Source organism: Pocillopora damicornis, chromosome 10 (genome assembly GCF_964200805.1).
Source record: "Pocillopora damicornis chromosome 10, jaPocDami1.2, whole genome shotgun sequence".
NCBI lineage: Eukaryota > Metazoa > Cnidaria > Anthozoa > Scleractinia > Pocilloporidae > Pocillopora > Pocillopora damicornis.
Window position 1 is genome coordinate 20,524,621 of NC_142679.1, and position 13,039 is coordinate 20,537,659.

Sequence of the window (13,039 nt, forward strand, 5' to 3'; positions counted from 1 at the left end):
CACAACTCAGGCTAAAGCGCCATGTAGGAATTGTCACTTTCCTCATCAACGTCGAAAAAAGGAACAGTGGTATATTGAAAATAAACGAACGCACCCAAGTGGAAGACATGATCACCTGAAAGATGGAGCTCGTAATGAATGAGGCGCAGGTCGCTGATTTTGACTCCTAAAAGGTACGTACGACACAAGCATTCTCACCCATTTCCGATCGCCTCTCCCTCCCCCCCCCCCCCCCCGGCCCCGTCAAAAAACAAAAAATTTGAGATAGAGAAGAACTAGAACTCAAATCTGGCTAAAATGTGGTAGAGCATATATAATTAACGTGGTCATCGAAACAGCTAGTAAAATCATAAATAAACAAGGTAAGAGTGCTACGTTAGCTTTTTTTTCGCAGATTTTAGTGATTTATGCCAGTTAACGGTGGCGACAAGTAGGCACACCATATATATTTCATAGTCGCTATCAAGTAAATTTTGCCGGACTTGGAGTTCGTCTCAAGATAGAACAACACAAATACACAAGGAAATTTTTACAGTAACTTTATAACCATCCTTTTGTCTTAAAAGCTTGAAGCTCAGTAGATTCTGTCAAATCGGTCATTGTTAAAACTGCCTTTGTTTTGATGCTGCTTTTCGACATGGGAAAAGTATGTCGGACAAAAATATTCAGCTTCAATAATGACATGGGATTAAGTTTAGTTGATAAAACAAAGGATTACGTTAACAGAGATGCCGGAGGTCGAGTGGAATTGTTGCATAAGGTCACACAACTCGGATAATATTCACGGTGAAAATTTGCATAATTGAGCGGTCGTACGAAAAAAGTTATTTCTCGAAAACTAAAATATATTTTCACAAAAAAAACTACAACACAATTATAAGAACATACTGGGCTACAAAATGTGGAAGTAGGAGTGAAAAAAAATTTGGACGACTTGCCATAATATTTCAAATTTGTTCGATGGACGCCGACATCCTTTCTTAATTTGTTCAGTTTTTTTGCTCTGAAAGCGGATCCTCAGATTTGGGAATAAACACGAAACTTAGCTGACAGCTTCCATTTTTGTTTTCATGTTTACTCACACATTATTATTAAGGCATTGAAAGCGTAGGTATACATTAACAGTAATGAACTATTTTTAGTATTTTTAGGACTTCCCCACATGCTAAGATATGGCGGGATTTGGATCAATTCAAAAGGAATTGAAAAAAAAAAGGAAAAACACAACAAAGCTCTCAGTTTTATTTTATGAAAAAAAAACCCTTTTTTAAAAAAAGAGAGAAAATAAGGCCTCAAAAGCAATTAAAGGACTACAACGTAACTGAAAAAGAGCTTTGAATTATAAATGATGTTTATATTTAATTAAAATTCTCATCCAATAAGGAGGGGCCCTACTTAGCAGTAAAGCGATGAATAAAAAGGAATCGTGTATTACAGATAATAAGTATTTCAACTGTTAGTCAATGACACTCTGCTTACAGAGGAAGGCAAATATAAGAAAGCTGATATGCAACAAGAAAACTAAGGAGCTCCACAGATCCAATCGCTCTGACGAAGGGCTAACGCTCGAAACGTCAGCTTTTTACCCTTTACGGTGGCTAATTTACGTTTTCAACTCAGTTGTTAACACTAAATTACCTGCTAAGGAGCTCCACCTCGACACGATAAAACGGTCAATTTTAGGATGGCTGTTTTATGGCTGATCCAGTCTACGATTGATGCTCTTAACATCATTTTGGGAATCCTAAGCTCAACAGATTGTAGTGCTGTGTATGATCTCTTTTAGCCTTTGAGAAATTGGCTAACTCCTTCACAAAAGAATAAAAACCATAACTAAGCTCGCAATTTTGTTTTATGAAAAAAGAAAAAAACGTTTTTTCTAAAAATGAGTGGAAAACAAGCCCTCAAAGGGCTCAAAAAATTAAATGACAAAGAGCGTGCTGTCATTGGTTGAAAGAGCGTGCTCTTTCAGAGTACAAAGTATAGAGCTGAGCTAGAGCTGTCACGCCATCTGCCAAATTGTACCATGTCCGACCATCTCCCGGACTTCTCTCTTGCTTGTTATCGTTAATTGAAGGTGAAATTTTGGAACAAACGAGCCGGCAAGTAGCAACCGAAGAACCAAACAAAGGTTTGTAAACGTGCCAAACGCCGTAATTTACGTCATTCCTTTATTCATAAAACACACACGCCTTGAGCAGTTTGTTCTCTGATTGTTATGTAAAAAACTTGCGTATTGTTATGAGCCACAATTTGGCCGGATTTCACTGAACATTTCAGCTTGATATTCTGCATTAGAGACTAACTCCAGACTAACAATAGAGAAAAACTTCAGGCAGAAGTAGTAAATTCGACCTGCCCAACTGTTTCAGTTTGTAAACTATTGCAGATTGTGAACTTTGATGGTTTTGAACTGGGATGGTTTGACATTTTTGACAGCTTAGTCTTGTCAACCAATCTGATTATTTAAACCATTATAACAAGGATTCCTATTGGCTTATTGTAGCGTGCTTTATGACAGCACGGAGCATGCTGACGACACTGTTGTTTGCTTTGGCGATAAATTTTATTTTGAAAATTGAACGTAATGTGTGGGGAATTTTAAGAATTCTTTCTCGCTACTTCTTTTTTTCTTTGGCCGCTACGTGATCTACAACATAACAGGGCACAGTCAAGGCTTCTCTGTTTGTTAATTATGATTAAACAGATGCATTCCCGAGAAAAGCGTAAGAGTTGCTCGAGGCGAAGCCGAGAGCGGTTTTAGTTCTTGAGTGCTAAAAAAATATAGCTCTGACTAATTTGACTGCTTAAGGCGAAGCAAAAATGGGGGGTCTTCATTTCGTCTTTCTTATTGAGCATAAAACGATCTTGTTAATTTTATAGGTTACAAGGCAGAGAAATTCGGAACTTAACCTTTTTTTTTCTATTTATCGATCGGAGAGCAGAGAATGACAAGAAAAAGATATGTTAATTCGTACAGACGGAACGTTTAAAGTGTCTTATATATATCCGTTCCTTTTCTGCAAAGATAATGTGTTGAGGCACGAGTTGGTAGTGTCACCTGTTCACGAAAAGTTTGCAGCCTGATGCAATTAGGTACGCTTCATCTTTAACTCTCAGGTTAATTATGTTTTTGGTATGTTCTCGGCATCTGCATCGACGTTCTTAATAGTTCTTTAGTTTAAAAAGAGGATATGATTTTGAACGGCCATTCGTTACTTTTACGTGATATAAGGTGATCAGAGCTAAATGGATGTAATCCACATGTTACTTAATTAAGAGAAAAAAAGTTACTCAAAGGATGAAATGGATGAGTTTTTGTTTTCTCGATGCCTATTTTAAGAAAAAAAAAAGTGAAAAAAATCAATTTTCTTTTATTTTGTTTCAATTATGTCAGACTTCCTGTCTGAATGTTTCGCGTAAGCAAAGTCGATCCGTTAATTGGAAATTCCCCAGAACAAAAGTCACTCTGTTAATTTGGCGAATTATAATATCAGTGATAATGATAAAAGTAGAAACAAACTTTTCTCTTACCGCGACGCACAAAATAAATTTTCATGCAAACTGAAGAGCAATTAAAGCGATGAATAAAAAGGAATCATGAATTATAGATAATAAGTATTACAATTGTCAGTCAATGACACTGCTTACAGAGGAAGACAAATATAAGAAAGCTGATATGCAACAAGAAAACTAAGGAGCTCCACCTGGACAAGATAAAACGGCTAATTTTAGTATGGCTGTTTTATGGCTGACTAAGTTTGCGATTGTTACTCTTAACATTCTTTTGGGAATCCTGTTTGTCCTGGCAAACAAAGACTTTTGTGGAAGCGTTTATGAAACTCGAGTCGGTGAGTAAATACTTAAATAAACGACAAAAAAAGAAAAAACGACTGTTATACACTCTTTCTATAGCTAGTAGTTACGAGAAAGAACGTTTTTTACCTTTCAGACCATGCCTTGGTAGGTCATGTTATCCAGACCAATGTTGCTGTGGACGAGTTTGAATGCCAGTTAAAATGTATGGGAAATAACAGCTGTAAGTCGATCAATGTTCATCCCAGTGACAGCAATGGAAAACGTAGCTGTGAGTTGAATAATAAAACACGGCAGATGAAGCCAGGTCATTTCAAAAAGAAGAAAGGATCTACATACTATAGCTCTGTTCAGGTGGGTTCTGGGTTAAGCAGGTTTGTTGATAACTTTCCTATCTTATTCACTGCCAAGAACAATGTTTCGCAACTACTGTTATGTACTTATGGAAACTGAGAGAATCAATTGTTATTGGCTTATGAGTAGGCGTTCACTTCGTAAACGGAACACCAAGCAGTTAAAAATCTTATGAAAACGTTTCTTCAAGCGTCTTAGCTATCTTCATCATTTTACAATTCCCGTTTTGCAACAACCTGCGAACCAAAAGGTTTTTTTTCTGCTTGTATAGCGTGTTCTGAGTGTTGACATGAGTGTAAGGGTAACGTCAAACTTCCTTTTTTGAAATCGCACATTAAGCGTCTGAATACTGATTACAAGAAAACAAGCTTTGTTTACTCTGAACAACGATCGATGGCAGAACGGAAAGAAAAAAGTTCACCTTTCTGTTTTATTAATCAGGCCTCCTGCACAGATGTTTCTCGCGGGCGAAAACAAACAACTAAAAGCGGCCAGTGTCATCCAGGATACATAGGAAAACATTGTGAAACACGTAAGTGGTGAGACTGTTCTAGAAAAGTTCTCTTTTAGACGTTGCCAAACAAAATATATGACTATTAAGTGCTATGGAGATGGTGTAAATGTTCAACTGGGGACTCCTTTTGAAACCCATTTCTGAAGATAAATGCGGACAGTCCAGTTCAAATTTGCGTATAGCTTTTTTCCCTTTTCTCAGCGTCTTAACCAGTGTGTGAAGATTAATAAACCCATCAAGATTAAAGCTCATTTCCTTTTTCAGCTACCAGAGGCTTATATTTCAATCAGCCTGGTCATTCCTGTAAGGACATTATTTGGCAATTGAGCCTGAACCGTAACACTAAAAAATGAAATATATTTAAATTCGCAGCTGCGCTGTCCTGCAAGCACATTTTGGAAGCTGGAGACTCTAAAGGAGATGGGGAGTACTTGATCGTCCCTGAAAAAAATGGAACTCCTTTAAAAGTATTTTGTGACATGACAACTGATGGAGGTATGCACTGTTAATAACTCGTTTGTGCAATTTTGGCTGTGTTTAGAAGAGCAAGGCTGCAAAGGCAAACCCTTATGTGTGAGCCTGAGGAAAAGAAACTATTGAAAAATAATTAAAACATTTAAATAATGCTGCAGACAAACGAAAACATCTGTTTTAGGGGAGGAGTTTAGGGTGTGGGCCCACATTTCAAGTGAAAGTTCCCAAAGGCTGGAGCCAAACGAGCAGGTTTTTTTTAGACTGTTAGAGGCGTTAGAGCTGAAATGTAGAAAAACTCCAGCTTGAGGTTAAGCCAAGGTTTTTATCTAAAGCCACTGAGGTGATAACAAACGAACAAAACCATTCTACTACCTTATCTTCTTTAAATGGATAAAGCCGTGGCGTAAAGGCGTAACTAGAAGTCGCGCCCATTTTTTATCGAAAGAACAATAGACTTGTTTCCGGTCTCCCAAGAAGTGCAATTCACATTTTCTTTTTTAATTTCTGGCAGGAGGCTGGCTCTTAATATATAACGTGATTGCTGAGGGAACAGTACCCCCCACCAATTTGAATGAAGAAGAGACATATGAAGGAGTCAGTCGTTACAGAAACAACAGAATGGTTCTCTCTCCTGACGGTATGCGAGAGCTGAGATCCCGCATATCTTTCACTCAGCTGAGATTCCACTGCCATAAACAGCAACCTGGACGAACGTTTCATGTCAAAACGGCCGCGAACAGCTCTGGTGAAGCTGTAGCCAGATTCTTTGCCGGTGATACCGACGTTTTTCCCAAAGCCTGTGGCTCATTTGAGAAACTCAAGGGAGACAACTCAGTCCTTGCGAGTAGATGCGTAGAATGGGGGAAGGAAAACGGCGCGTATCGTGTTGGAAAATGGGGACATGAAGGGTATAAGGAGCTGTATATATACTCAGCATTCATTCGGGGTCGATGTCATTGGCGCACGTGGCCTGGATATCACATCTGGCTATGCGATGACGTGGCGGACGATTTGTCGCGCGGCGACTTTTGGAAGATTTATGTCCGTTAATGAATGCAACGCTTTGCGACTCCTAAGTCAAAACTCCCGCAACTGACGTGGAAGCAGCAAACAAAGATACGTTAAGATTACAGCGTCATGAAATTTCAGCATAAGATTTTTGCGCCTGTCGAAAATTCGTTCTTTTTCCATGAATAGCAACCTCCTCATATTGAATATACAACTCATCTTTTAATATGTTGCTAAAAGATAGTGCCAGTCTCTGCATCGTTTTGGAGTGATTTAAAATTTTTAAGAATGATAGATTCAGAGACTGGCACTATCTTTTCGCAACCCCCACTTATTTCATTCAAACGTAACAAAAACATAGGCAACTTTTTAGTTAGGAGTTCATTTCAAACCAATGACCAATCTGGAACTTTTAAATGCGCTCGCTCAGGATGCAAAACTTGTCCTTTCATTCATAACGTAGAGAAAATATCGGGACCCACGAGATCCATTAAGACTTTTACGTGTACCTCCGCCAATGTTATTTACTACATAACTTGCACTTATTGCAATAAGTTATACATCGGCGAAACAGGAAGACGACTAGGTGACCGATTCCGAGAACACCTTCGCGACGTGGAAAGAAATGACAAGGACGCATCCAAATCAGCCGCTAGACACTTTAATCTTCCAAATCATTCTAAACAGCATATGGTAGTTTGCGGCCTTTCCTTACATCTAGGCAGTTCGGAAAGCCATAAAACACTAGAACAAAAATTTATCTTCTAAATCGGCATCCTTAATCCCCACGGAATCAACGAGCGCTTTTTATTCAATTAATTTATTCCTGTTTTCTCGTCAGCATACTCCCACCAATGGCGTAGCTCCACTTTCTGCATATAAACCCACGCACAACCCACAATTCCTCCAATCGCTCTGACGAAGGGCTAACGCTCGAAACGTTAGCCTTTTTTACCCTTTACGGTGGCTAATTTACGTTTTCAACCCAGTTGTTAACACTAAATTACCTGCTATACTCTCCCACCGACGCAGCACCACAGTTTCTTTAGAAACTTACCCCTTTATTCATTTATTATCTTTTAATAACCGAGTTAATTTTAAAGATCTTTAAATCAACTTATCAACTTAACACCTTGGAAAAACAAAAGTTAATGTAATATCTAAGTAACAGCGTATCTAAAGGCACCATTGTTGTATTCTCAGAAACCGTCGGGCCTCTCTCGGGAATTGGTATTTGTTGGATGTCTTAAACACTATTTCTCAACTTATATGTATTGTTATGGGTAGGAAGAATCGCAATATACACCTGAAGCACGTCACTCAAGTTGTCAGGGGCATGGACTTTATGCAGCCCGCACTCTTTGCGTGTTTTACTATTATAACAACAAGTCGGCATGCTATAACACATTTTGTATCGATCATCGACCATTCAGGGATGAGATGTTTTGTTGTGAATACAATATAACAATTTATCAGTCCAATTAACCTTCCCTGCGACTCCTGATAAGATCATTCAATCGTTTTTTACTGTAAATAGGTGTATTCTCACTTGTCTTTTTAAGAATGTTGTTCATCGTGGATTTTCAGATAAATTTAAGCCAAGAAGTGCACAATGAGGTATGTAAAAAGAAAAATACGTTAGTTAGACACGAGTCGAAAGGAGCTGGAATTTAGAGCACTTAATGCAGTTGGTATTTTCCAAAATAAATTTAAGCTCCACAGATTATAGTGTTGTGTATGATTCTCTTTTAGCCTTGTCATCATGAAACCAATAGTTCAATTCATTCATAGTTACCTCCATCACGAAGGATGTGCTTATCTTGTTGTTATTTATGTTTTGCTTTGTTTTAATTTTTTTTCTGCGGCTCCTTAGACTTGGGAATAAACACGAAACTTAGCTGACAGTTTCCATTTTGTTTTCCTTTTTACTCACACATTATTATTGAGGCATTGAAAGAGAAGGTACCCCTCGCGGTAGGCCCACTGTTTATCTGCAACCAAGTTATTTTTGAAAACATGTATCCACTGTATCGGATACACAAGATTCCATAATCTTGCTGGGAACACTCAGAAGCGATATCGGGCTGTATTTGTTCGTGTCAGCTTCGTCATCTTTCTTGTACACCAGAATCAGGCGAGCTTTCTTCCAATCGGTGAAGGTTCTCCGAGGTAAGCACAGAATGAGAATATACCAGTCAAGAGAGAGATTATGGCAGCCTCAGCTAGTTTTAATAATTTTGGTGGAATGTCATCTGGACCTGCTGATTTATTCGGCTTGATTGCTTTTAGTTTGCGTCGCACCGAATCCTCGCTGACGGTGATATCAGTCACAGAGGGCACTGAACCAGTGCGATCGCTGTTGGCTCGTCCAAGTCTAGTGCCGATATTAGCAAAGAAATCATGTATTAAGTTTGCCTTTTCTGTGTCATCTACAGCAAGGCTTCCGTCCTCCCTCTTTAACGGACCGATTCTTTTCCTTCTGACTGGATTTGTCGCTTCCGCAATTAAATTCCACTGTAAGCCGCTGCAGACTTAACTTCAGCTAACTTCTCGTTGAAGTACTATGCCTTAGCGTTTCTTATCTCAGATGTAATCTCATTTCTTATTATCTTGTATCTTGTATAAATTTCTTGATCTTTAGCGCTAACAGCTCTCTTGAACAACTTAAACCTTAAGTTCATCTTTCGTCTGACGTCATTGTTTATTCAAGGAGAAGATTGACTTCGGATCTTGACGCGCTTCACTAGTGCGTGTAAGTCACAAATATCTTTTCATGATTTGTACCATGCCCAGAGAACATCACCTGTTCAGTTCATTCATAGTTACCTCCATCAGGAAGGATTTCCTCATCTTGCTGTTATTTATTTTTTACTTTGTTTTAAGAGCTAATGTCAGCATGCATCAGACAAACAGCGGCAAGTCGCCTAAAATTTTCTTTCACTCCTACTCCCATATTTTGAAGCCAAGTATGTTCTAATAATTGTGGTGTAGTTTTTTTGTGAAAATATATTTCAGTTTTCGAGAAATTATTTTTTTCGTTCGACCGCTCAAATATGCAAATTTTCATCGTGAATATTACCCCAGTTGTGTGACCTCATGTAACGAATATACCAGACCTTCGGTATTTCTGTCAATATAATCTTTTGTTTTATCATCTAAACTTAATCCCATGTCATTATTGAAGCTGCTCACGGTGGTAAGTAGCCTACTTACCGAAGCCAGATTGTACGAATTTTCCAGACTTCTTGAGTTCCATCTGTGATACACGCTTGCCAATTCCCCTATCGCCTTTTTGAATCGACTTAACCCTACCTTTACCATGGCCGGACACTTCTTTTGGTACCCTACATCTGCTGGAACCACGACTCCACCCAACACCGAGATTTGATCTATGAGTGGGGCAGTTTGTAAAATCATCAATATCTTTTGGCGTCTCGAAGATGTCGGCACGCAACAAAATAAGATCAACCTCATATTCTGGGTCTGAAAACTTGCTACTCCGCAAGTGACTTGAAATGTCTTTTTAACAACCACGCAAGAGAAAGACTTGAGATATACAACTTGGGTCTTCTCGATAACTAAACCCACAATTTCCACCAGTGAACGATTTAACTGAACAGCAAATCTCCATGTTAGCATGTAAGATGAGACGCTTATAAAACAGATCATGATGTACCTTGTCATTCAAATTGACTATTGTAACCATTTTCTGACTTCAGCCGGCAAAGGAATCATTGACGGATCTAGACATTTTAGTTTTCTGAATGCAGTGATTCCTGAAAGGTTTTTCTAGATGTCATGCGAAGAGGGAAAAAACTCATCTCTTGATATTTCGGAGGTTGACTCATCTTTGAATTTCTGTGTCACGCTTGTCATGCAACTGATATATTAAGATAGAGAAGATATAAAAACTGGAACTCAAGTCTGGCTAGAATTTGGTAGAGCATAATTAACGTGATCATCGAAACAGCTAGTAAAATCATAAACAAGAGTGCTATGTTAGATTTTTTTGCAGATTGTAGTGATTTATGCCAGTTAACGGTGGCGACAAGTAGGCACACCATGTATATTTCATAGTCGCTATCAGGTAAATTTTGCCTGAATTTGAGTTCGTCTCAAGATAGAACAACATAAATGCACAAGGAAATTTTTACAGTAACTATATAACCATCCCTTTGTCTTTTAAAAGCTTGAAGCTTAGTATATTCTGTCATATCGGTCATTGTTAAAACTGTCTTTGTTTTGATGCTACTAGTCGACATGGGAAAAGTATGTCGGACAAAAATATTCACCAAAAAATTTACATTCTTTTCCAGCTTCAATAATGACAGGGGATTAAGTTTAGGTGATAAAACAAAGGATTACGTTGACAGAAATGCCGGAGGTCGAGTGGAATCGTTACATGAAGTCATACAACTGGGGTAATATTCACGGTGAAAATTTGCATATTTGAGCGGTCGTACGAAAAAAGTCATTTCTCGAAAACCAAAATATATTTTCACAAAAAAACTACACCACAATTATGAGAACATACTGGGCTACAAAATGTGAAAGTAGGAGTGAAACTGAATATTGGGCGACTTGCCACAATATTTCAAATTTGTTCGATGGACGCCGACATCCTCTCTTAATTTGGTCAGCTTTTTGCTCTGAAAGCGGATCCTTAGACTTGGGAATAAACACGAAACTTAGCTGACAGTTTCCATTTTTGTTTTCATTTTTACTCACACATTATTATTATGGCATTGAAAGCGAAGGTATACATCAACAGTAATGAACTATTTTCAGGACTCGTATGGCGGGATTTGGATCAATTTAAAAAGGAATTATACGCTTTGATGTTTCTTGTTTCTATTGTCACTACACAAGAACAATGCCTGTGAGGCAGGATACCTTTGCTCTGGAGCACAATAGTCTCCCGATATTCTCTACTTTGAAATGAATGTTTTTACGGGTGTTTGAACCTACAACAAATAAGCCAATATATTATGCCTAATGGAGTTTTTATCATGGTCATGAATTAATGAGTTATCAACTAAAAGGTCGCTCTAACATGTCCTCTAATCAGGAAGGCAGCTTTCAGATCTTCCCACTTGTCACAAGTTCGGTCAGTCTTGCTGCATTTTTCATCAGGAAGTGTTTAGCTCTTTGTTTCGTAATTGTTTACCGAAAAAGTGCACGTTTTCGTGAGCCACGACTTGGCTGGATTCTACGCCAACGAACAAGAAACATGAAGTTTAATTTCTTAATTTTTAAATTAATTAAAAAATGAACTGTAATTTGATGGGTATCCACTCTAAAAGCCAATTACAATTGATATTATAGGTAAGGTTCACTTTGTGATTGACATCTGTTCTTTCGTTAGCCAATCAAATACTTTGGACCTTTCGAAACATTAAGGTTGCTTTCGAAATGTTGTGAAAATTTCGAAAAGTGTGGTAACTCTTTCAAAAAAGAAAAAGGAAAAACAAAACTAAGCTCTCTGTTTTATTTTATAAAAAAATCCCTTTTTTTTAAAGAGAGAAAATAAGGCCTCAAAAGCAATTAAAGAATTAAGACTTAACTGAAAGAGAGCTTTGAATTATAAATGATGTTTATATTTAATTAAAATTGTCATCCGATGAGGAGGGGCCCTACTTGTGTAGGAAAACAAATTTAAGGGAGACAGATATAAATGCAGATTAGGTGAAAATTTTGAAAAGTGTGCTAACTCCTTCAAAAAAGAAAATTAAAAAACATAACGAAATTGAAATTTTATTTTTGAAAGAGATAAACTCCTTCTTTAACAAGAGAGAAAATAAGGCCTCAAAAGCAATTAAAGGACTAAAACTTAACTGAAAAAGAGCTTTGAATTATAAATGATGTTGATATTTAATTAAAATTCTCATCCAATAAGGAGGGGTCCTAGTTAGCAGTAAAGCGATGAATATAAAGGAATCATGTATTACAGATAATAAGTATTTCAACTGTCAGTCAATGACGCTCTGCTGACAAAGGAAGGCAAATATAAGAAAGCTGATATGCAACAAGAAAACTAAGGAGCTCCACAGATCCAATCGCTCTGACGAAGGGCTAAAGCTCGAAACTTCAGCTTTTTACCCTTTACGGTGGCTAATTTACGTTTTCAACTCAGTTGTTAACACTAAATTACCTGCTAAGGAGCTCCACCTCGACAAGATAAAACGGCCAATTTTAGGATGGCTGTTTTATGGCTGATCCAGTCTACATTCTGAAAAGTGTGCTAACTCTTTCAAAAAAGAAAAAGGAAAAACATAACAAAGCTCTCAGTTTTATTTTATGAAAAAAACCTTTTTTAAAAAAAAGAGAGAAAATAAGGCCTCAAAAGCAATTAAAGGACTACAACGTAACTGAAGAAGAGCTTTGAATTATAAATGTGTTATATTTATGATTTTAGATATATGAAAATTCATATATTTGCACTGCGGTGGAGAGATGAAATTAACAGATCCTCGCAGCTAAGAACACTACTGAAACGAGTAGTTGTAAATTGGACCTGAAAAAAATTCAGGCCCGTACGGGATTTGAACCCATGACCTCTGCGATACCGGTGCAGCGCTCTACCAATTGAGCTAACAAGCCAACTGGGAGCTGGTCAATGAATTGGGTACAAATAAACATCCAAGTGAATGATGATTTTAGATATATGAAAATTCATATATTTGCACTGCGGTGGAGAGATGAAATTAACAGATCCTCGCAGCTAAGAACATTACTGAAACGAGTAGTCGTAAATTGGACCGGAAAAAAATTCAGGCCCGTACGGGATTTGAACCCATGACCTCTTAAAATTTATTAAAATTGTCATCCAATAAGGAGGGGCCCTACTTAGCGATAAAGCAGTGAATAAAAAGG

At 37.7% G+C, this 13,039-nt stretch overlaps 1 protein-coding gene across 1 annotated transcript; it reads left to right on the forward strand.

Annotated features, from left to right (window-relative positions):
• Positions 1–3,665: 3,665 nt before the first annotated feature.
• LOC113664616 (uncharacterized) lies at positions 3,666–6,333 on the forward strand. The gene is made up of 5 exons (XM_089185331.1): positions 3,666–3,851; positions 3,953–4,170; positions 4,612–4,702; positions 5,057–5,179; positions 5,670–6,333. The coding sequence occupies exons 1-5, from the start codon at positions 3,737–3,739 to the stop codon at positions 6,206–6,208; spliced, it is 1,086 nt and encodes a 361-aa protein (XP_089041457.1). The 5' UTR covers positions 3,666–3,736; the 3' UTR covers positions 6,209–6,333.
• The last annotated feature ends 6,706 nt before the right edge of the window (positions 6,334–13,039 follow it).

What these genes read in the sequence shown, in the direction of transcription:
- LOC113664616 (XM_089185331.1), top strand. Translation starts at nt 3,737, where the DNA reads ATGGCTGTTTTATGGCTGACTAAGTTTGCGATTGTTACTCTTAACATT. An exon ending in AGGAAAACATTGTGAAACAC is followed by an intron (nt 4,703 to 5,056) that starts GTAAGTGGTGAG and finishes TTAAATTCGCAG; the next exon opens with CTGCGCTGTCCTGCAAGCAC. An exon ending in TGACATGACAACTGATGGAG is followed by an intron (nt 5,180 to 5,669) that starts GTATGCACTGTT and finishes AATTTCTGGCAG; the next exon opens with GAGGCTGGCTCTTAATATAT.